This window comes from Coregonus clupeaformis, unplaced genomic scaffold (assembly GCF_020615455.1).
Source record: "Coregonus clupeaformis isolate EN_2021a unplaced genomic scaffold, ASM2061545v1 scaf1357, whole genome shotgun sequence".
Lineage (NCBI taxonomy): Eukaryota > Metazoa > Chordata > Actinopteri > Salmoniformes > Salmonidae > Coregonus > Coregonus clupeaformis.
Genome location: NW_025534811.1, coordinates 98,369 through 123,311, shown reverse-complemented (window position 1 = coordinate 123,311; position 24,943 = coordinate 98,369). Strand labels below are relative to the sequence as shown.

General features: G+C 43.0%; 1 protein-coding gene and 1 pseudogene across 1 annotated transcript; both read left to right on the top strand.

Annotated features, from left to right (window-relative positions):
• Positions 1–1,891: 1,891 nt before the first annotated feature.
• On the top strand, positions 1,892–13,409 carry LOC121575659 (melanophilin). Its single transcript, XM_045218098.1, is given in 17 exon segments — positions 1,892–2,024; positions 2,631–2,780; positions 3,843–4,064; positions 4,887–4,999; positions 5,557–5,605; positions 5,816–5,870; positions 5,969–6,022; positions 6,054–6,080; positions 6,182–6,299; positions 7,789–7,985; positions 8,649–8,735; positions 9,146–9,367; positions 10,864–10,948; positions 10,951–11,024; positions 11,184–11,237; positions 11,345–11,393; positions 11,490–13,409. Coding segments are annotated over 16 exon segments (1,551 nt in total). The 5' UTR covers positions 1,892–2,024; positions 2,631–2,682; the 3' UTR covers positions 11,537–13,409.
• A 741-nt stretch (positions 13,410–14,150) lies between these two features.
• The window catches only part of LOC123486936, a 29,166-nt pseudogene continuing 18,373 nt past the window's right edge, over positions 14,151–24,943 (top strand).

The following is a 24,943-nucleotide window of genomic DNA, read 5'->3' as shown; positions in this document are numbered from 1 at the left end:
AGGGAGTCGGGGACTAAAAGAAGGACCACAGACGTGTATGGACCTTTCAGACCTTCAAGGCTTGTGTTTGGCCCTTGAAACGACAACTACAGTATACTGTCTCAATGACCAAACCTAGCCAGCATGCATGGTTGAGTCCTGTACTGATAAAATAACATACAGAACATTTATATGAAATGCTGTTAAAGGAAATATCCATCGAAAAACTATATTTTGGTATTTTACAGTCCCAACATGTTTTGCATGTCAGCAGACCAGTTTTCAAGATATTGGACTTTCAAGAAGAAAAGTGTCAGTTGCCACATCATCATGATGATGCATTTTGCATCATATGAGGCATTTTGCATCATCATGAAGATGTGGCAAAAGACACTTTGCTATTTGTTGTTGTTGAGTGGAGTTATCCTTTAATTGCTGTTGACATATTTGATTTGTTTCAACACCAGTGGAGGACAGTGATTTCCCCAATGTTGTTAATAAAATGATCTGGCACAACCTGCCCTTGCAGATCAGAAGTTACCAGATAGTAGCCGAGCCACCACCGCTGATACATACAGTAGCTCTGCCTTGTTTCCACCATAGTACTTTGACCTACAGGAAAATAATCCTGCAGCAACAGGACATTTGAATTATGGAAAAGTGAAAATTACTAACTTCAGAATCCTTTTAAAACTTAAAATAAACGACAAGCTTTATATTTCCTGCATTGCAGGAAAGTTATCTTGCAACAGGGTGATCAAATTAAGATCCTACATCTGTATCCTGTCCTTTGAGAGCCACAATGAGTTGCCATCAAATACAGGGGAAAGGTAGCAAGTTTCCAGAATGGAAACTAAGTCTTCCTGACTGGGTTAATGTGCCCTGTTCCTCTGTGTGGACAGCCAGTGCTATGGAAACTAAGTCTTCCTGACTGGGTTAATGTGTCCTCTTCCCTCTGTGTGGACAGCCAGTGCTATGGAAACTAAGTCTTCCTGATTGGGTTAATGTGCCCTGTTCCCTCTGTGTGGACAGCCAGTGCTATGGAAACTAAGTCTCCTGACTGGGTTAATGTGTCCTCTTCCCTCTGTGTGGACAGCCAGTGCTATCTTTGTGCTGCTAAGGGCACCTTTCTCCAGCACACTGTCACCAATAGAGGCCTTCATGTTGTTGATGCTCTATTTGATAGGTGCAACTTATCACTGTTCAAAATAGCTTTTCACACCAAGAGTGCAGTGAGAGGTCAGTCACCAATGTGCAGTGAGAGGTAAAAATCTGATTATGAATGAGTGAAACTCATGGCTAGAAGTTGAGTGAGTATTATATGAACACAACATGTCAGTGGTCTATATATAAACAGGTAGAATAAATCAGACATTTAATTAAGTGATAATGCCTGTGAAGCCGGTGTTTGGAGGATATATTGGCACGGGTGTTGTTAGGCCAGAGACAAAGTCGGCAAACTGTGTCAATGTATCCTCCAAACACCGGCTTCGAGGGCATTATCACTTTAATACAACGGGTTACCAACATATTCAAATAATGATTGACATATTTTCATAAAAATGTTATTTTGATGAATTTATTCATATTCACATATTCCTAACACATGCTATTTAAAATAGCTTATGTAATGCCTATTACAGAACTCTTCAGTCTCCTTATTCATTTATCAGGAAAATATTTTGTTTTCTAATATCTGTACTCATATTTACTCTGTTGGGGAAAACATACTTACTGATGTGATGTTATTTTGGTATCTTTTGAGGGCTACTGTCATCCGAGGCCCTTGCATCAGTAATCTATGACTGAATTAAAATGGTAGGCTAGATTTGGGGAGAATACAGTCCATTTTGACCTGTTATTTAGTTGTTAAAACTACTTGGAGTTGGAGGAGGGGTGAGACGCTCGCTCATCCTCTCTCTTCTGTGAGACTCAGAGCATGTGATGAACAACAGACTTCTTCAGGCCATTCGCAAATGTGTTGCCTCAACTCCAGGGAATCAACAACTGACCTCACAGCTGTCTGCTCTGCGCTGGGCGTAAAGGTAATTCATGATATTAATATATGCTAAATCAAAGATGAGAAATAGTTTTTGTAGCCTACACGATGTAATTTAGAAAAGTAAGTACAAGAAAATGTATAAACATTAATTAGAAGATCTTTTCAGATGCTGCTTTTTAAATCAATCTGGTGCTATATCCTGGTTAACTAGACTGACTGCTGGCTGCACTCACAGTAAAACAATGTTAAAATGAGTGGTCTGTCTAGTTAACCAGGCTAATCTGGTCCACCCTGTGGAGTAAGTGGACATTTAGCAGTGGTGTCAATGTTTCCTTATGTTGTGTTGGCTTGGGTACATGGTTGATAAACCTTCAGGATTCTCACTAGTTTTGGTTACTTTACAGGGACCATATTCTCACTAGTTTTGGTTACTTTACAGGGACCATATTCTCACTAGTTTTGGTTACTTTACAGGGACCATATTCTCACTAGTTTTGGTTACTTTACAGGGACCATATTCTCACTAGTTTTGGTTACTTTACAGGGACCATATTCTCACTAGTTTTGGTTACTTTACAGGGACCATATTCTCACTAGTTTTGGTTACTTTACAGGGACCATATTCTCACTAGTTTTGGTTACTTTACAGGGACCATCTCTGTGTTGCTGTAGAGTACTGGTTCATATTCTCCACCACCACCATGGACCTGACCACGCTCTCAGACGACGAGGCCAAGCACATCTGGGAGGTCATACAGAGAGACTTCACCCTCAGGAAGAAAGAAGAAGAGAGACTGGGGTGGGTCACTTTTCAATAAGGTTCAATATAATATTTCAGAGGTTTAGTAAGAAAATAATACATTGAATCAACGTTGAAGGGTGGAAGGCTTGGAATGTGTTTTTCAATAGCATATCTGACATAACAAACTCCTTGTCTGTATGTGACATATATAATCATGAGGTCTTACGCTTACAGCATTTAGGACTCTGTAACAATGGATACTTATTGTCTGTCTTTTAGCTGAATGCCAACACTATAGATTCCATACGAGTCAATCACACTGAGGTCCTCCGAGACACCGCTATCTATATTTTAGCCATATGTTTTCCACAGTGTGTGTGCATGTGTGTGCATGTGTGTGTGTGTGTGTTTGTGTGTGTGTGTGTGTCTGTCTGTGTGTCTGTGTGTCTGTGTGTGTGTGTGTGTGTGTGTTCAGGCTTCAGGAATATAAGTGTGAAACAGGCCTGCTGTTGTGAGTCAGCTCATCACAGTGATCATGGCTAAGTCACAAGGCCCATACTGCCTGTACTGTGTCCCAGGGAAAACAAGTTGCCAAGAGGCCTATTCTCTCTGGGACACAAAGACTCCTCTGTCTGTCTTCCTCATCTTCTCATACTCCTAAAGGAAAATAGACTTCCAGTCAGACCTCACTTTATTTTATTCAGAAACTGTCAGAAGGACATTGTGTAAAAGGTTTTGTTCTCTATAAGTTATTTAATGTAGTCCCTGCTGAAACAGACAAAAACAGAACAACAGAATGGTACATTATAAGTGTGATCCTGCACGCATGATTCCACAAAGCCAACCTTAAGGTGATTTATTATAATCCATGGAGTTAACAGGGACTTAATGTTATCTTCTTAATGCTATCTACTAATCTACTGCATACTGATTTCATCACTTCTCTATGCTCTCCCCTCCTTCTCCTTCTCCTTCTCCCTCTCCTCTCCTCTCCTCTCCTCTCCTCTCCTCTCCTCTCCTCTCCTCTCCTCTCCTCTCCTCTCCTCTCCTCTCCTCTCCTCTCCTCTCCTCTCCTCTCCTCTCCTCTCCTCTCCTCTCCTCTCCTCTCCTCTCCTCTAGGGATCTAAAGACTAAGATAGAGAAGGAGGACACTAAGATTGAGCTGCTGGGGACTCAGACCACCCTGGTAGACTCTCACTGTATCCGCTGTCTGCAGCCCTTCAAGTTCCTGGTCAACAGTAAGCGTCAGTGCATAGACTGTAAGATGTACACCTGCAAGGCATGCAGCCGCTACAACAAGAAGGATCACGGCTGGGTGTGCGACCCCTGCCGGATGACAAGGTGGGGCCCGTGGGTGTCAAGGTCTCCTGAATACACAGTGTTAACAGATTCTCCTGAACACACACTGTAGTAATAACAGATGGGTTTGGAAGCATTGGCAATCGTGTTTGACTGACCAGGTCTTAAACCCAGATCGTCTGTATCATTATGAAGCTTCAGGCAGGTAGAGAAGAGGGCCAACTCTTATAAGGCTAGTAATAGTATGTAGTTAGAGAAGAGGGCCAACTAGGGCCTCCCGAGTGGCGCAGCGGTCTAAGGCACTGCATTACAGTACTTGAGGCGTCACTACAGACCCGGGTTCGATCCCAGGCTGTGTCACAGCCGACCGGGAGACCCATGAGGCGGCGCACAATTGGCCCAGCGTCATCCGGGTTAGGGGAGGGTTTGGCCGGCCGGGATTTCCTTGTCCCATCGCGCACAAGCGACTCCTTGTGGCGGGCCGGGCGCCTGCAAGCTGACTTTGGTCGCCAGCTGGACGGTGTTTCCTCCAGCACATTGGTGCAGCTGGCTTCCGCGTTAAGCGAGCAGTGTGTCAAGAAGCAGTGCGGGATGGCGAGGAGGACGCATGGCTCTCGTCCTTCGCCTCTCCCAAGTCCGTAGGAGAGTTGCAGCGATGGGACAAGACTGTAACTACCAATTGGATATCATGTAAAAGTACGAAACATATATATATGACTACATAACAGTATGTAGTCAGAGAAGAGGGCCAAGAGTTCTGTTCAAGTCACATGGTACGGACACCAGCTCTATGGGGTTCATATACATTCCACTGATGATGGGGTCCATATTGAGACTAGAGTGATTCTTGTGTTTACCTCGCAGGGTCCTGAAAATCGGAACGGTGGGATGGTACCATGACAACGTGCGCACCCGTTTCAAGCGCTTCGGCAGTGCCAAGGTGATGAAGTCTCTTTACAAGCGACTCAATGGAGAGGGTGGGTTCTTTTTGTTTGATTATTGATTCATTGTGCATACTTCTAAATGTAAGCGCATGTTACAGTTGTGGTTGTTGTTGAGACATGTGTCCAAGTGTCACATTTTGGTCACCAGATGATCAGGAGTGTGTCACATGGCTGGCTTTAATGAAGAGTCACATCGTAGGGCCTGTAATCCCACCGGGGTGACATGCCCACGCTATGATGACATATGGTCACCAGTGGCGGCTGGTGGGAGGAGCTATAGAAGTACGTGCTCATTGTAATGGCGGGAATGGAATGAATGGAATGGTATCAAAAACATCAAACATATGGAAACCACTCGTTTGACTCGGTTCCATTGATTCCATTCCAGCCATTACAATGAGCCTGTCCTCCTATAGCTCCTCCCACCAGCCTCCACTAATGGTCACATGTAGTGTTCTAGAACTGAGAACAGTGTTCTAGAACTGAGTGGCTGTTGTATGTTCTGTATTCTAACAGTCCTCTTGACCCAGTGATCATTTGAAGTGTATATGTTATCAGTAACAGTATATCACTACTCTTTGTCTCCACAGGCACCCGTCGTGATAGTGACACACAAAGCATGCCCGACTTCCGCAGTAAGTAGAATAAATGAAGGCAATGGGAAAAAACTAACACATATTTTAACATACCTGAAAGCTGTGTAACCCTGTGTCACATTTACATACCATAGTAGAGTTGATAACACCAGCATAAGCACTATGATATGCAAATGTAACACAAGGTTACACAATTTGGAGAAAAAATAGGTTTGTGACCCCTTCCTCTCCCTCTCCCCCCTATAGATGATAGGTACAACGGTCATGACGAGGACTATGCAGAAGCAGAAGCGCAGCGATACAAAATGGTAAACCATTTTTCCTCTCCATATCGTTCCAGAGAAACTAGACATAATATCCCAGACTCACTATTTCTCTTTGTGTCTCCATCCTGTTGTTTTTTCAGATGCGCAAGAACAAGCGCCTGCTCTCTGTTCATCCCATGGACTTGGATGTGGATATAGAAGAGTATTTTCCACCCCCACTCTCACACTCACTCGCGTCGACAATCCTTCCAGGTAGACGGACAAAACAGTCTTGGTTTCTACTAGACGAAAGTAGTGCATTGTGGGAATGGGGGGTTATTTGAGATTGTGATTGTTATGTCACCTCACTACAGCAGATCCAGGAGGAGCGAGGCGGTGGTCGCCGGGGTGACATGGAGTACATGGACATGCAGCAACAACAACACCGTATGAACCGTAGGAAGAGCCTGGATAGGTACAACATGCGCCCTGGTAAGCAACACGCAACACGCAACACGCAACACACTCGCACACACAGAGACATTCAATCAGACCTTGTTAGTTTGCAATGTACTGTCGTGGTCAAAAGTTTTGAGAATGACACAAGTATTGGTCTTCACAAAGTTTGCTGCTTCAGTGTTTTTAGATATTTTTGTCAGATGTTACTATGGTATACTGAAGTATAATTACAAGCATTCCTTAAGTGTCAAAGGCTTTTATTGACAATTACATTAAGTTTATGCAAAGAGTCAATATTTGCAGTGTTGACCCTTCTTTTTCAAGACCTCTGCAATCCGCCCTGGCATGCTGTCAATTAACTTCTGGGCCACATCCTGACTGATGGCAGCCCATTCTTGCATAATCAATGCTTGGAGTTTGTCAGAATTTGTGGGTTTTTGTTTGTCCACCCGCCTCTTGAGGATTGACCATAAGTTCTCAATGGGATTAAGGTCTGGGGAGTTTCCTGGCCATGGACCCAAAATGTAGATGTTTTGTTCCCCGAGCCACTTAGTTATCACTTTTGCCTTATGGCAAGGTGCTCCATCATTGCTGGAAAAGGCATTGTTCGTCACCAAACTGTTCTTGGATGGTTGGTAGAAGTTGCTCTCGGAGGATGTGTTGGTACCATTCTTTATTCATGGCTGTTTTCTTAGGCAAAATTGTGAGTGAGAAGCAACCCCACACGTGAATGGTCTCAGGATGCTGTCCTGTTGGCATGACACAGGACTGATGGTAGCACTCACCTTGTCTTCTCCGGACAAGCTTTTTTCTGGATGCCCCAAACAATCGGAAAGGGGATTCATCAGAGAAAATGACTTTACCCCAGTCCTCAGCAGTACAATCCCTGTACCTTTTGCAGAATATCAGTCTGTCCCTGATGTTTTTCCTGGAGAGAAGTGGCTTCCTCGCTGCCCTTCTTGACACCAGGCCATCCTCCAAAAGTCCAAAAGAGTGCAGATGCACTCACACCTGCCTGCTGCCATTCCTGAGCAAGCTCTGCACTCCTTGCAGGTAACCATGGTTAACAGAGGAAGAACAATGATTTCAAGCACCACCCTCCTTTTAAAGCTTCCAGTCTGTTATTCTAACTCAATCAGCATGACAGAGTGTTCTCCAGCCGTGTCCTTGTCAACACTCTCACCTGTGTTAACGAGAGAATCACTGACATGATGTAAGCTGGTCCTTTTGTGGCAGGGCTGAAATGCAGTGGAAATGTTTTTTGGGGATTAAGTTCATTTTCATGGCAAATAGGGACTTTGCAATTAATTGCAATTCATCTGATCACTCTTCATAACATTCTGGAGTATATGCAAATTGCCATCATAAAAACTGAGGCAGCAGACTTTGTGAAAATTAATATTTGTGTCATTCTCAGAACTTTTGACCACGACTGTAATGGCATTAAAATATTACAAAAACAGTAATCTCACACCAAACTGACATTTGCTAATATAACCTGAGTCAAAGCATTGGTCCTCAGACGATGGACAGTATGGGATGGTGCGTGCCCGCTCCCTGTCCAAGATCAGCTCCTCTATGAACCGCCAGCACTATGTGGACACGTCAGAAGAGGAGGAGGGAGGGCGCAACACCATGTACCAGACCCCCCATCGCCAACGCCCTTCCCACGGCCTAGTTGGCTCTCACGAGAACCTGCAGGTCCCCCCACAGCCACCGGTAGGGGACGTGTGTGTGACGTGTGTGTGTGAGAATGGTGTTTCTGTGTGTGTGTGTGACGTGTGTGTGAATGAGTGAGTGTTCGTGTGTGTGAGAAAGTGTGTATGTGTGAGAGCGCGAGAGAGAGAGAGAGAGAAAAGAGAGAGAGAGAGAAAAGAAAGAGAGAAAGATAAAAAAGAGAGAAATATAAAGAGAGAGAGAGAAATAGAGCTGAAACAGAGATGAGAGAGATGATGTCCCTCTACACTATTAAACTACCCTGACCATAGAAAATGACCCACGTTAACTAACAAACAAGGGTGGACTTGTCCTTCCTCTCAAGCCTGGGAAGATGGATTTCAAACCGTGTTGGGCTGCATTACATTGTACATGTATTTATTGGAAGTTGATCTTGTGTCTCAAGTGATGCATGCTGGGTTTTTTAGTGGATTGAACTTTAGAGAGCAGAACAGAGACGTTGTTTCTTGATTTGGATAATTAATTAATAGGGTGTAATCAGCTGCTCTGCTCAGTCAATGATTACAACGTCTATTTTGAGTGATTACTCCATGCAAGTCTGGTCTAATACTATCTCCAACCTTGTTTCAGGTTTGCCTCTCCATTCATTCACAATGTACGTTTGTATTGGTCTCACCTCACTCCTCTCCTGTCATTATGATGCAGATCAATGCGCTAAACAAGCGCATGTCAGCCATAGAGAGTCTCCTCAACCGGCTGGAGTCCAAGATGACCGTACCCCCCGATGATGAGGTAAGAAAGGGTTAAAAACCTTCCTACTGCTCTCCTAACAGAGCATTATCTTTCTTGGAATAATCATAGAGAGAATTACAGGGGTTAATCAAAGGGTAGCTTGTTAGCCAACTCTGGCCTAAACCTGTTGTTGCCCACCTTGAGTTGGGCTCATTTCTATTGCAACTCCTCCGAGTTGAATTTGTTGAATCTCTCCATAAGACATAAGCCATTCAACTCCTTAACATTCAAGTCTTAAACTGACGGGAATCTAGATGGAACTGACACCAACCCTGTTTCTGTCCACCTGGAATAAAGTCAAGAAAACTACCCAGAACAGGATTCACTGGAGATGGACTGTTGATGCTCGAGGTTCCACTAGCTGCAAAAAAGAAAAAAGTCAAGTAAGTAAATCCTGTTTCTATCCACAGGCGACGTCCCCGACCGCTGCACAGATAGAGGAGGAGAAGCTGAGGAGGAAGCTGAGCGAGCTGGCGGGGAACATCAGTGTTCCCTCCTCCGACGAGGAAGCAGGGGGAGGGGGGAAGAAGAACCCTTTATTAAAGAGGGCCGCTGTGAAGAGTACACCCCCAGTCCTCCCCCTGGAGCCCCTCAGCTCCTCCAGCGATGAGGGTCCCACTGAGGCTCAACAGGTGAGATTTGGGGGTCCTGTTACCCTGTTACATCTCAGACACACACCAAAAAGCTGTAGCGGAGGTGATGGGATCCAACCAATGATGTGTATAAACCCTAGATTGCTGATGCTATGTAATTGCCAATGAGAGGCTTTGAAGACCACCTGCTGCCATATTGGTACTCCCCAGTAGGAGCAGTCCTCCATAGGAATTAATGGAATGCTACAGTATTTCAATTAAATGTTTCAAGGACAAAATTACATGTATTTAGGTATTTCTTTGTTGTAGTGGGGACAGTATCATTAGTACAAAAAAATGTTTTATACTTTCAGGAATATCTTTTGTATTTTTATGTTCAGTTCACATCATATAATTTAAAAGTATACATTAAAGCAGGGTTCTTCAATTCCGGTCCTGGAGGGCCGAAACACATCTGTTTTTCATCCTCTCCTTCTAATCAGGGGCTAATTCAGACCTGGGACACCAGGTGAGTGCAATTAACTACCAGGTAGAAATAAAAAACAGAAGTGTTTCGGCCCTCCAGGACCGGAATTGAAGAACCCTGCATTAAAGTGTCTGTAATAAAGGCAGGAGGAGTACCAAAATGGCTGTACTGTGGCTTCAAAACAACAACCCCTGTCAGTCATCTAGGGTTTACATCATTGGATCCGACCAGGGACCTCTCGCACGCAGAGTCAACGTCTTTAAAAAAATCACTAACACCCTATAGCCTTTCTTGCAGCAACACTCACACTTGTCTTTTCTCACGAGCACTTCAGCACTTTGCTGATAGCTGCTTTATTGAGGAAAGGTTTTACTTACTATGACTGTGATATGAGGTTGCACCAACTGTAAGTCCCTCTGGATAAGAGTATCTGCTAAATGACTACAATGTAAATGTCTTAACCATTAGACCAAGACATAATCCTTGTGGTCTCAGGGTGACATTTGGGCTAACAAGTCTCAGGCAGGGCTACCTCATCACGAAAGTGTGATTCCAAATCACCTCCGCTACATATAGGAGAGATAGGTACTTTCCCACCGGCTAATTTCTGTTCCCTTACATGGCTTTCAGAGATCCACTGCGGCAGCCCTCTGTGACATCACCAAAGAGTTTCTAAGAACCATTAATGCCACTGAAAGCGCAATGAACGAGTACCGCCCCTCAGTACCGTCTAATGACAGCACCATGTTAATTGACAAGGCTGACGTAAGGCAAGCAGCTGAGTCTTACAGAGAACTTGAGGAAAATGTAAGCTTAAAAATCACACTCCTCTTTTCCTCCAAAGCAATCATAATCCAATCAAAATAGCTGTGTGTCAAGTGTAGGGCCGAAGCTATGCCTGCCTTTTTTTTTTAAGCATGCAAGACTTCTTGTGTTGTCTTAAAGCAGAGATTCGCTTTGTCTTCCAAGCAGTCTAGTCTGGAATCTGTTAGCTTGCTAATGGTGTTTGGTTGACAGCTCAACTGTAAAGGGTGCATTTGTCCTGTGGTTGTCCTGTGCCCTGTTACAGGTGTACATGACCTCAGGGAAGTCTTTTGACCTGGAGAAGAAGCTGAGGCATCTGGAGCAGAGTGCCAAGAACCGCTCGGAGGGGCCACGGACTCGGAGCTCTCTGAACTGGAGGATGTGGTGGCGCTGACTGCACATCGGGTCCAGAGCACTGAGAGTGAGGTGGGTGACGAGGCTCTACTGCGGGTTCTACTGAGCAGGCTAAATAACAATAAAACACTGGAGCACATTTTGTTGATATATCTATTATTTTCAGATAACTTGTTTTCCTTCAGAAGGGTATCATTTGTACTTTGTGTCTTTTCATTCATTCTCTCTTAGGTGTCTGATTTGGAGAACAAGCTTGCTGCTCTAAGTGCCTCAGGGAAGAAAAAGGTGAGTATTTTGTGCTATTCATTATTTCTCTTCAGACCCGCTTGGGCTTGCATTGATGCTTATTGTTGTCCTATGCTGTTCTCTAAAACCTCTATTCTATCTGATAGATATCAGGTTCGCAGAACAGGAAAAGGTTTAACCAAGACTTCCCCACAAGTAAGGCCCAAAAGCATATTGTAATGCCCCTAATACGTTGTCGTTCAGTCCTGACCAACTGTGCTTATGACAATCTCCTCTTGTTTCCACGTTCAGAAACCAGCAATGGCTCAGGATCCCTACGGAAATCAAATCACATGTAAAGGACTGTGTGACGAACAACCCAATGATACTGTATGTATTAACTTAGTTACTTAAATCTACCTTAAACCTTATCTGTCACTGATCCACTGTATATCTGATGCCACTCTCATATCCACATTGCTACAGTATGTTAATGGTATTCCACACCCACAATGCACAGCAGCAATGTAATGTAAAAGCAGGATACACAATAACTATGTTAAATGCAAAAACAACCCTGGTTTACAGCCTGAAAATCATATGCATTCTAAAGTATCCTCTCAGTCTCAGTGTATCTCATGTCTAAACTCATGAAAAGATCTGATGTGATTGGTCAAAAGGGCAATTTGTGGAAAAAAATATCAGAATTGGTCTTCCTGTCTGAACACAGCCTAAGTGTCCTGATTTAAAAAATGAATCTTTGTGCCATATAGGCTACGTTCAAGCAGAGGCCAAAATTGACTTTTTGTGTTAAAATGGAGTTTGATTAGTGAACACTGGTAAAGTGGTAGTTACTGAACACAATCATTACCTAGTCTAATAATTACCTTTTGGGTTCTATGGGACTCTGAGAAACAAGCACCACGACATCACCAATTGTGTTAAATTCAAATCACAGAGTGTCTGTTGCATAAAGTCTAACTGTAAGTCGCTCTGGATAAGAGCGTCTGCTAAATGACTAAAATGTAAATGTAAATGTAAAGTCTTAGTAAATATCTTTCCGAAAAAGAACAGTGAAATGATGCCTTAACACTGACCAGACAAGTATGATATGAAATAAGTTATCGCTCTAGTCTGGATAATAATAGTTTTCAAGGCAATTATAAATATTGCAGTAGGATGAATATATATATATATATATATATATACTGTATCATTTGAAAAGCAGTAGTGCGTTATGCTGTCATTGGGCTTCTGCATCTAATAAATTGTATCACATCAACTGTTGAGTGTTTCTATTCTGAGGGTATCTTAACATACGCTGAAGGTAAGAAGGCCTTCTATGCCGATCCCATATTGGTAGAGTGATTGCAGGCAGACACCTGCTGCCACAGCATTTTCATGTTCATATTACTTAACATTATTGCTTAGCCAATCATGGTGGTCTTGAGATCCTGTTAGCATTCTCAACCATCGATGTTGAAAACATTGTATTTAACATACCATGGCAAAGCGTTGCCAAGGAATTTCATTGATGTTCAACCAAGTCTATGTTCAAGATGTCAATTGTTATTCTGGTGAATGAGCGCACTTGACATAATGATCACAGAGTATTGCAATAATTTAAAAAAATACAAATTGTAGGACAAACACATGTACTTTTACAATCTCGATTAAACTGTAATAACATATCAATGACACTAGAAAGCATCAATTAAACTGTAATAACATATCAATGACACTAGAAAGCATCAATTAAACTGTAATAACATATCAATTACACTAGAAAACATCAATTAAACTGTAATAACATATCAATGACACTAGAAAACATCAATTAAACTGTAATAGCATATCAATTACACTAGAAAACATCAATTAAACTGTAATAGCATATCAATTACAGTAGAAAACAATCATTCAGGGCAAGTCTGGTATCTGTCCCCACTAGAGGAAGTGATTGCACTAGAAAACATCAATTAAACTGTAATAACACATCAATTACACTAGCAAACAATCATTCAGAGCAAGTCTGTTATCTGTCCCCACTAGAGGAAGTGATTGCACTAGAAAACATCAATTAAACTGTAATAACATATAAATTACACTAGAAACAATCATTCAGAGCAAGTCTGTATCTGTCCCCACTAGAGGAAGTGATTGCAGCAGTAGCTCTGGATTAGCACTGAACTCTCATGTATAATTGTCGGTTATGTCTACACCTGTTGTATTCGGCGCATGTGGCAAATAAAATGTGATTTGATTTGATTAAACAGAAGGCTTTATCTTTCTCTACTAGAGGGAGTGATTGCAGCAGTGGCTCTGGATTGGCACTGAACTCTCATGTATAAACAGAAGGCTTTATCTTTCTCCACTGGAGGGAGTGATTGCTCAGCAGTAGCTATGGATTGTCACTGAGCTCTCAGACATAAACAGAAGGCTTTCATCTAGTTTACTGACTAGACATGAGGTCAGAGTTACAGATTAAAATGGTTGTCTGATATTATAATTTAGGCCTGAATCAGAAATGCACCTACACAAAGGAATAAGACAGACGCACAGCTATTCAGATAATTGCCAAAGAGACCTAGGATTAGTCTATGTCACAATGTTGACAGTGAGATTTATTTGGTTAAACTCAAATTCAGTGCTGGCCTGCCTACTCAAACAGTAGTAAGCTAATAGTTTATCTGTTTGCATCGAGACTATTGGAGACGTCTAAAGACCATGTCAATTGACAGGCCTGCTTCTTGCATTACAGGGTCATTCCATTATGGTTATTAGGCTACAGAATATTTGTCAAGACATCACCCCTTTCTCAAACTATACGATACATTCTGAACGAAAACACCACGAAGGAACTGTTTTGACAATTCTATGACCAGTAAAATTCGACCGTTTTGAGGACACCCATCCCGTCCATAATGCGGCCACTATCTATCTGCAGAAAGCTCGAGGCTCTGCCCCGGAACCTGTATTCGTCCTGCTGTGGGCATGATCCGAGATTGCGCTGCAATAAAACTTTTGTCCATCTGCTTTGACATCTCGTCGACTCCCGCGTCCTACTAAAGCAAATAACGAGGACATAATTAAATCGCTATTAGGCCTACCGACAGAATAATTATTTATCATGCTCGCATGTGTTCTTGTTTTAGTATTCCATACCGAAGCTTAAAATGTATCTATATGATGACAATGGCGGACGATTAGCTAGATGACAATTTGTTTTCAAAGGAACCCGAAGAGGTAGCTATACTATGCGTGTTTTGACACATCAAAGCGACGCGTGTGATATTAGGTGTTTATCAGCAACAGGAATCAAGGAATAGTGTTACATTTGAAGGCAGTTACATTGAAATAATGTATCAGAATGGCATCACGTCTCGTGCCTGGGAAGCGAATTGATGATGGATTGTTATTACATTGTAGCTATCCGGTTGTAAATAGTTTAATTCTTTTCGCGTGTTATTGGTGAGCTATTTTTCCATTACGTGGAGATGGTGATTACATTTTTCCAACGTGCGCTTCATCGTCATCATTCGGCTTATGTGTTCCATTTTTGAATTTCTTTGAGGCTGACACGTATGCTACAGGAAGACTTTATCACAAAATACACAAACATGGGAACTCAGATTAATGGTACTGGAAGAAAAAGAATCCCCAACAGGGAGAGACTGACCGCAGAGGACGATGCCCTCAATCAAATTGCTCGGGAGGTAAGTTTTGGGAGATGGTTTTCCTTTCTTATTTTAGGAGGCAATGCTCGTCATACTGCGCCAAAGGTATGCCACGGGGTGCATTCAATTAAAGGCTATATTTAATATATTATGTCATCAACATAAAGGCCCTTGCTTGTGCATCATATGTGTAAGGTATAGCCTAGACCAGAGGTTCCCAACCAGGGGTACTAGGACCCCTGGGGGTACTTGGCCTATCCACAGGGGATACTTGAGAAGACCTCTTCCTCAGTGGAGAAGACATTTACATTTACATTTACATTTTAGTCATTTAGCAGACGCTTTTATCCAGAGCGACTTACAGTTAGTGAATACATAAATATATTTTTTTTATACTGCCCCCCGTGGGAATCAAACCCACAACCCTGGCGTTGCAAACGCCATGCTCTATCAACTGAGCTACATCCCTGCCGGCCATTCCCTCCCCTACCCTGGACGACGCTGGGCCAATTGTGCGCCGCCCATGAGTCTCCCGGTCGCGGCCGGCTGCGACAGAGCCTGGATTTTACCAGTAAGACCGTAGGCTTACTGGTAAAATGCACATGAGGGGGTACTTCAGGGGTTCCTCCGAGCAGAGCAACATTCAGTTGGTGGTACAGTAACCGAAAACGGTTGAGAACCACTGGCCTAGGCTACAGTAGGACTATTCAAAAATCATGCATCAGTCGCTGCAGCCCCCACCCTCCTCAACTGACGAACACAGCGCGGTCATTATTATCACTGGGCTAATGGATATGTATCGTGGTGCCTCTCCGATGCTGTATGCAAGGCATTCCCTGGACTGACAGACAAAGACGCATTATTTGTAAAAGGAAACACTGACATTGTTTGCTTGGCCTACATAATCTGGTATGTGGATGGACAGTGGATCAAAGCGATAAAAATGAATGGGTAATTGTTGAGGGGTAAATAGCTTGATAAAGACACTTGGGGACGACCTTTGTTGCAAGGACACGTTTGTTTCCCCATTGCAGATTGAAATTGGTACCAACTGCAATATCAGACTTCCTAGCTATTGATACACCTCCCTATTCTGTTCCCCGGGCGCCCGATGACATTATTCAGAGGGGTTGGGTTAAATGCAGAAGACACATTTCAGTTGAATGCATTGTTGTACAACTGACTAGGTATCCCCCTTTCCCTTTCCATAAAGCAGATTAAAGAAGCAGGAGAGAGAGAGAGATTTCGGTCAGACTGCAATGAGGGGTGCATCTCAATACTGTCCTGGTTTCCTCCCCTTGTCTCCTCTCTTTACTACAATTTGAGGTCACAGGATAGGTGGAAACAAATCAGTGCAGACCAATGACAGGAGATTAAGTAAGCCACATCATATAATATGCAAATTTAGCAAACGCTTTTATACATTTTTCATGTGGCAATCCCAGCAGGAATCGAACCCAGAACCCTGGCGTTGCAAGCACCATGCTCTACCTACTGAGCGACAGAGGACCACATGTGATGTGAGATGGAGGAAACAGAACCAGAAGTTGATGGGGATACAATCATAGGGAGACCTACAGACAGTCATCATACTATATTTATGTCCAGGGCCCAGATTCACAAAACTTTCTTAAGAATACATTTCTTCTTAACTGCCATTTCTTCCTTAACTGTAGACTTAAGAAGAAAGTTAAGCAAAGTTGCTATTCCTCAAAAAGGTTCTTGGAAATTCTCTTGCGTTATTTCTAATGTTTCTCCTTAAGAAGCTTCTTAAGTTTTTGCATAAGAAGTGTTTTGTGAATCTGGGCCCAGGGCTCTAGTGAGGCTCAGGCTGGTACTTGTAAGGACAGGCATCTGACCAACTATAGACTGAAGTCTGTTGACCAGTGACCACAACATCTTGAAAATATTTACTTGCCGCGCCCGGTGCCCATGGCAACTGGGCTCCAAAATGGCACTAGAGCCCAGCTCTTCCATCTTCATTTTCATCTGGTTGATTTTATCACCATGTAACCCTGGTCCTTGATGATATTAAAACAACTCACCAGTGTAATGGTGTTCAGTAGGTGTTCTGACATTTCCAGCCACATCTGTAAACCTGAACTGTCGGCCATAATATGCCCCCTGAAAGGTTCTAAACGTCCTCACTAAAGATCAAAGGGGTTATTATTCTCCCCTGCCATTCTTCTAAATAAAGAAGTATGCATGGTAATAAGTCAATGTACAATAAGAATAATATGTGTTGGTGCAGAAACACTGAGAGAGTTATATCAGTCAGAAGCACTAGTCGGATGCTTGAACACATAAACGTCCCTAATTGTCATGAGTGTGGTGGGAACTAAGCAACCAGGAAGGCAGTGTTTTGTTTAGTGCTGACATCAGAGGAGGGCTTGATCGCCAAATGAGTGACAGAAGACACTCCCACTTCAGAAGACACTCCCACCCGCATGCTAATGAGAATATGATCTGAAATGGGATGTTGTCATACTGGAATATAATAATACCTGGTCTTCATAAGAGTGTGTTGACAAAGCTATACAGCTGTTCTTAAGCAGAATATGGGGTTGTTTTGAACACACACACACACACAGTCATTTTCTAATGCAACTACTGCAATATAAAATATGCTTACTCCAGTCCTGTCTCTTTCCCATCTCTACACACTATAATCTATGGCACTGATATGATGCCATAATAATCCAGTCTGTTGCTCAGTGGAAATGGTTCTCAATGAGCCGTCAAGTGTCTCTCAAACCAAACCAAGTGCAGTGAGGCCTGAAGCCCCCAGTCATGTGATAACAAACTGTTGAGAGCTGCAGCTGACAGACAGACAGACAGACAGACAGACAGACAGACAGACAGACAGGGGTAATATTCACATCATTAATCCAGTGTCCCAGAGCATGATGTTATCATCAACTCATTCTGGTGTCATGCCAGTGAAATTCAGCAGGTACCTGCTAGTCATATAATTAAGGCCAGGGTGTTGTTTGACAGTGATATTCAGCAGGTACGTGCTAGTCATATAATTAGTGCCATGGTGTTGTTTGACAAATAACAGACAGGCCATTCAGATGAGTTCAGATTCAGAATCCTTAGTCAATTGTTAAACATGATGTTAGGGGGTGTGTCCCTGTGGAATTAGGAGGAATTAACAGATAGACAGCTCCAGTATTAAAAGGAGGGGCCGGGGGCAGTACAGGGGTCCATGGAGGGCTTGGGGGTATGTGAGGGGGAAGGGATGGGCTTTTGGCTGACTTTCATGTGTTAGCTGGTGAAGTCTGACCTACTGGGCAAGCTGACAGCTGTTCCCGTGGGTGCACATTTGTGTGTGTGTGTATCCACTTTTGTGTGTGCGTTTGTGTATATGTGTGCTTGAGATCTGTGCATGTGTGTGTTTGTGTGTAAAAGCACTCAGCAGCCCAGATCCTCTGCACCAGTGGATTGGACTGTGTCTATGCCAGTGGATTGGACTGTGTCTATGCCAGTGGATTGGACTGTGTCTATGCCAGTGGATTGGACTGTGTCTATGCCAGTGGATTGGACTGTGTCTATGCCAGTGGATTGGACTGTGTCTATGCCAGTGGATTGGACTGTGTCTATGCCAGTGGATTGGACTGTGTCTATGCCAGTGGATTGGACTGTGTCTATGCCAGTGGATTGGACTGTGTCTATGCCAGTGGATTGGACTGTGTCTATGCCAGTGGATTGGACTGTGTCTATGCCAGTGGATTGGACTGTGTCTATGCCAGTGACCTGCAGCTCTTAAGCCTCTGCAGCATCATCCACATCCTGCTTTAAATCGCAGGTTGACCTTTATTATCATGAGTCTTGTCCTGGAGGCAGAACTGAGTGATTTCCCCTTAGATAGGCCAGCTGGAAAGTCCAAATTGGTTAAATTGTAAAAAATGTATGAAAATAAAAATGTGCTTTTTGGTCTTAATTTAAGGTTAGGGTTGGGCATTAGGGTTAGCAGTGTGGTTAATGTTAGGGTTGGGCATCAGGGTTAGCAGTGTGGTTAAGGTTAGGGTTAGGTTTAAAATCAGATTTTATGACTTTGTGGCTGTGCCAGCTAGTACTCTGCAGAGCTGCCTCCAGAACAACATTCATGACGAAAAACGCTAACATGCGCTTTAATCACTGCTGGAGTAGTGGCATGGCAACATTAACCAGCTTTTACTGTATTCTGGCTAAATCATTAATCATGTCTCAAATCAAACATTATTTGACCCATTTAATCTAAAAGGGATTACAAACGAGTTTGAGAAGACCGCCTGAAATTTCGGCCTGTTTTGGTGGGATGGAGTTTTGGCCTGCCTGGTGACATCACCGGTAAATGAGTTAATAGACCAATAAGAAAGAGAGTTCCAAACCTCTCTGCCAATAAAAGCTAGTTTTCAGTTTTCCCCAGTCAGACCTCTCTAAGACAGTCTGAGCAAAATTCTTGCTATAGAAATTGCTCTTTGCTAAGAAGCTATTTTAGTTTATTTTTGACCATTTAAATAGAAAAACAATCACAGTAACACACTTAATTCTTACCCAGAAATGATTTGATATTGAAATAAAAACGGCTGCATTGGAACTTTAAGTCGCTGTGTAGTGTTGGGTGAGGTGACAGGCGATTAGTGAAGCGTGATTAACAGGAGATTAATCTAGACTTCCAGCTACCTTTGACCTCCCATCAGCCATCAGGATTCAATACATCTACTGAGTCAGAGGCCTGACCTTCCTTCCTGCCTTCCTTGAAGTTCTGTAGTCACTGTTGTCTAAAATGATGGGATGGGTGAAAGTAAGGGTTTGACTGCTTATCTTACACCAACACAGGCATACCTGATATCTGTAATGTGATGAGGTCATTGCTACCGGCTCTCTTAACCTGTCCTCCCCTGACTGTGTTGATATTAGGGGAATATACTACCACCCTTCTCTCTCCCCTCACTTTCATCAGCATGTTGGGCATCACGGCAGAGCAATTCTGTCCATTAAGTCTCTTTATAACATGGTCTAAAGAGCCTAACACACACACACACACACACACACACACACACACACACACACACACACACACACACACACACACAGCACAAGTCTGCTGCTCCTCAATGTACATAAATCTCTGCTTGGGGCTCCTCCTAAGAAGATTACCACAGTAAAATGCTGCCATCTATCATCTATCTATTAGGGCTCTGGTCTGTAAGGGGATGTATCAGACAGACAGACACCATGTGTTCTCTGGACGGACATTAGTCTCGAAACACGCCAGAAAACTCCAAGCTAAGTGCTCAACCCCCCAAATAGGACTACTGCTTCAACACAGCGTGAGACTAGAATGTACTTTTATAGTATTATAGTTTATTTGTCACATCACACCCGGATGGGAACCGCTACTCTGCCCCCCAACAACGCCTCATGAACACAGCGTGAGACTAGAATGTACTATACAGTACAGTGCATTACGCTTTTACTAAACTATTTAGGTTAAAGTGATCAACCGTTTATAATGATCACGTGTTCACAATAGGGCAAAACCTAACTTTCATTGATGTCAATGGGAGAACGGAGAATTTTGTCTTAACGGGAAGGTAGGATTTGCCCCTATGAGAGGAGTACACTGTAGAACTTCCAAGAGACTTTCTTTTTCAGCAACTGTTGAGGTGGCCCTTCCCTCTCCTCTGACTCAGAGAGCCTGGTTATGAATAGATCTGTAGGGATGCATCATGCCTATGAAGGTCTTGACACTGGTGAACGAAAACATCTGGAGTTACAAAGCTGTTCTGCTTTTAGCCTCCATGAGGTCGGCTCTCAATGGGAGCTGCTGGTTTCCAAGCCAACTAGTGCAAGCTTCCAGGCCTCTAATAGTACTGACCAGTGGCTAGTTTTTTCAGAGCAGTCTTTAAGAAACCAGAGTGAGCGTTTTGGCTCGAAGGGGATGGATGCAGCCGGTTGTAAAAATCATGGATTATTTTTCTGGTATTTCTGTCCTGCATATAGGCCTACAATACGTGAACCAACGTTACTTTTTTGTGACCAGAGATACAGTTATGGCTTGAAGCAGAGACGCCATTTTCACAGATTCATCTTCCATTACTTTTTCCCCAATGAAATTATTTAAGTTCTGTTAACTTAGTCACTCACTTTATTGTCACATGTCCCTACACTTGAATTTGATTTAGTGGCAATATTTCCAAAGATCCACTTAGTTGCACAACCCTAGTGGTTACAATGGCACTACAGAGGGTAGTGCGTACGGCCCAGTACATCGCTGGGGCCAAGCTTCCTGCCATCCAGGACCTCTATACCAGACAGTGTCAGATGAAGGCCCTAAAAATTGCCAAAGACTCCAGCCACCCAAGTCATAGACTGTTCTCTCTGCTACCGCATGGCAAGCGGTACCAGAGCGCCAAGTCTAGGTCCAAATGGCTCCTTAACAGCTTCTACCCCCAAACCATAAGACTGCTGAACAGCTAATCATGGCTACCCAGACTATTTACATTTTTTTTACGCTGCTGCGACTATTATCTATGCATAGTCACTTTACCCCTACCTACATGTACATATTACCTCAATTACCTGGACTAACCACACATTGACTCGGTACCGGTACCCCTGTATATAGCCTCGTTGTATTTATATTATTGTTGCGCTTTTATATAAAAACGCTTATTTTTCTTAAAAACTGCATTGTTGGTTAAAGGCTTGTAAGTAAGTAAACATTTCACGGTAAGGTCTACACCTGTTGTATTCGGCGCATGTGACAAATACATTTTGATTGGATTGGATTGGACTTCCATCCATCGTCTTGTATTTGTTTAGAAGTTACCATGTTGCTTTGCAGTAGGCAATGTTCAGCTATTTCCAGGAAGCATCATCCTCCAGAATGCTCCTAACTCACAGTGATGGTTTTATTTCAGTTGTTGCCTTCAGAGCTGAGAATCCTTAAAAGTGCCATTTCCAGTTTGCTAGAATTCTAATAGTTTGCCTAATTTCAGTTTATGTAACAAAACAAGCAAGTATAGTGTAGATAATCATTGTACCATATAAACCACTGTAAAATAGATTTTCCATAACCAAATATATATTAATTTTTGCATCTTTTACTTTTGGTTTTGTATACCAGCTTCAAACAATAAATATAATCAATATTTAGGTTCAATTGTATTTATTGTTTGAAGCTGGTATACAAAACTGAAAGCAAAAGATGCAAAAATTATTCTTAGACATGCTTTCAATGAGAATGACAGATCTATAACTCACATTTCTATGTGTATTTGGTCGGGTCACCCAAAAAGTTACATATTGCAGCTTTATATGTACCCAGCCAACCCAAAAAAGTAAAAGTAGTAACGCGGGTAGAAAAAATCCCAGAGAAGCGAAAACCTAGGAAGAAACCTAGAGAGAAGGCAGGCTAGGATGTGAATGTGTCTGAAATCATCTACGATGCTGACTCTGATCATATGGTCTACACTTGCCTAGGCAGCCCCAGACCTCCACCCTCCTCATTGGTCTCTGTTGACAGGCAGCCCCAGACCTCCACCCTTCTCATCGGTCTCTGTTGACAGGCAGCCCCAGACCTCCACCCTCCTCATTGGTCTCTGTTGACAGGCAGCCCCAGACCTCCACCCTCCTCATTGGTCTCTGTTGACAGGCAGCCCCAGACCTCCACCCTCCTCATTGGTCTCTGTTGACAGGTAGCCCCAGACCTCCACCGTCCTCATCAGTCTCTGTTGACAGGCAGCCCCAGACCTCCACCCTCCTCATCGGTCTCTGTTGACAGGCAGCCCCAGACCTCCACCGTCCTCATCAGTCTCTGTTAACAGGCAGCCCCAGACCTCCACCCTCCTCATCGGTCTCTGTTGACAGGTAGCCCCAGACCTCCACCCTCCTCATCGGTCTCTGTTGACAGGTAGCCCCAGACCTCCACCCTCCTCATCGGTCTCTGTTGACAGGCAGACCAGGCAAGCTGGGAGGCAGGCTGGGCTGGGCTGGGAAGGCCACCTTATGATTTCTTCACAGAGAAGGCCCATGATCCAGACTGAGTCTCATCAGGTTTACCTGCCTAATCTACCCTGACATAATCCTGTATCCTAATCTCCTGAATAGCGCCGCAGTCTTTTGATCCAATGAGGCCACCGTACTGTACCAATGTCGCTCAATGTGAGACTGTGACCCTGAGACTCACAGCGTGGAATGAATTAGGAATGCTGCTTGTTACTAATGAATAACCCATGTGTCTCACTCTCAAGGAAGCATCCAAGCTATTTCTCTTCTCTCCAACACCCAAGCCAGATTGAATCCTTGCCTCAGTCGCTCAGTTCTCTCTCTGCAGGTTCTGGACTGCTTGAGGCAATAGGCACACAGCAGTGCAGTCACATGTGGTTGTAATCAGTTAGTAATAGGCCCTTGGTAATGTTGCTTTTAGTGAAAAGAGAGACCTTTAGTGGTTATTGCATTTTTCTTCGTTTCTTGAGTTTGATCTTGTTTACTGGCTTGGCTGGCATTCTTATACAGGTTCTATTTTCAGTTTAGTTTTGGATTGTAAACTTGATGGCGTTGAATGCTTTGCAGTAGCTCTCTTGGAGTGAGAACATTTAAACCAGACGGTAGCTTAGTGGTTAAGAGCGTTGTGCCAGTAACCGAAAGGTCGTTGGTTCTAATCGCAGAGCCGACTAGGTGAAAAATCTGTCGATGTGCCCTTGAGCAAGGCACTTAACCTAATTGCTCCTGTAAAATCGCTCTGGATAAGAGCGTCTGCTAAATGACTAAAATGTTAAGATTGCAATTCAGTTCAATTTCATCCTGTTCAATTCATGTTAAAGGTCCAATGCAGCCATTTTTATCTCAATATTAAATCATTTCTGGGTAACAATTAAGTACCTTACTGTGATTGTTTTCAATCAACATGGTCAAAAATAAACAAAAATAGCTTCTTAGCAAAGAGCAATTTCTCAAGCAAAAATTGTTCTAGGACTGTCTGGGAGTGGTCTGAGTGGGGAGGGTGTGCAAAGCTGTCATCAAGGCAAAGGGTGGCTATTTGAAGAATCTCAAATATATAATATATTTTGATTTGTTTAACACTTTTTGGTTACTACATGATTCCATATGTGTTATTTCATAGTTTTGATGTCTTCGCTATTATTCTACAATGTAGAAAATAGTAAAAATAAAGAAAAACCCTCGACTGGTACTGTATATAAAACACAGGAAAATCCTGTTTTTGACTGCACTGGGCCTTTAACAGCCTCTGTGAATTTACAAGCAGTTGTGCAGTGTTGGTGCTCAAACAGTTTCCTGTGTGCTGATTGCTACCTCTGTTCTCTCAACGAGCTGTGAAACAAACACAATGTGGAAAGCAGGCCCGACTGAATCAAGGCCTTTCCAGGTTAACATAAAGAGTTAACGTGCCTGACTGGATCAGGGCCTTTCTAGGTTAACATAAAGCATTAGCATACCTGACTGGATCAAGGCCTTTCTAGGTTAACATAAAGCATTAGCATGCCTGACTGGATCTAGGCCTTTCTAGGTTAACATAAAGTGTTAGCTTGCTGGACTGGATCTAGGCCTTCCCAGGCTAACATAAAGTGCCAGCCTCAACTAGCAGACTGATATTTCATTTACCTCTGTTGTTAGGCTGTACTTAGCCCTTCAGTGGCCTGATGATCTCTACAGCTACACCCTCTCCCAGTGGCATGACTAAAGCTTCACAGGCCCGTGTGAAACAAATTATTACTGGCCTCCCATTATATTAGTAACTGAAAGTCAACAGACCAGATGAACTGGAAAGACATTCACACTTCCGGGTGGCCAAAAACAACTAACTGAAAGCCACGCCCCCAATAAGCCATGCCTCTGACTCTCCACTACAATATCATTTAACATTTAACATTTACATTTACGTCATTTAGCAGACGCTCTTATCCAGAGCGACTTACAAATTGGGTATTTGCATATTTCCCATCAATCTTTGCACAACAATAAAAAAAGACATTGGAATGGTTTGTTATGTGAACCAAATAGATGTATTAGTCATCAATACATTCAAATATTTAGGTGACTGTTATGTAGTGGCAAAACATTTAAAAGTTACAAATT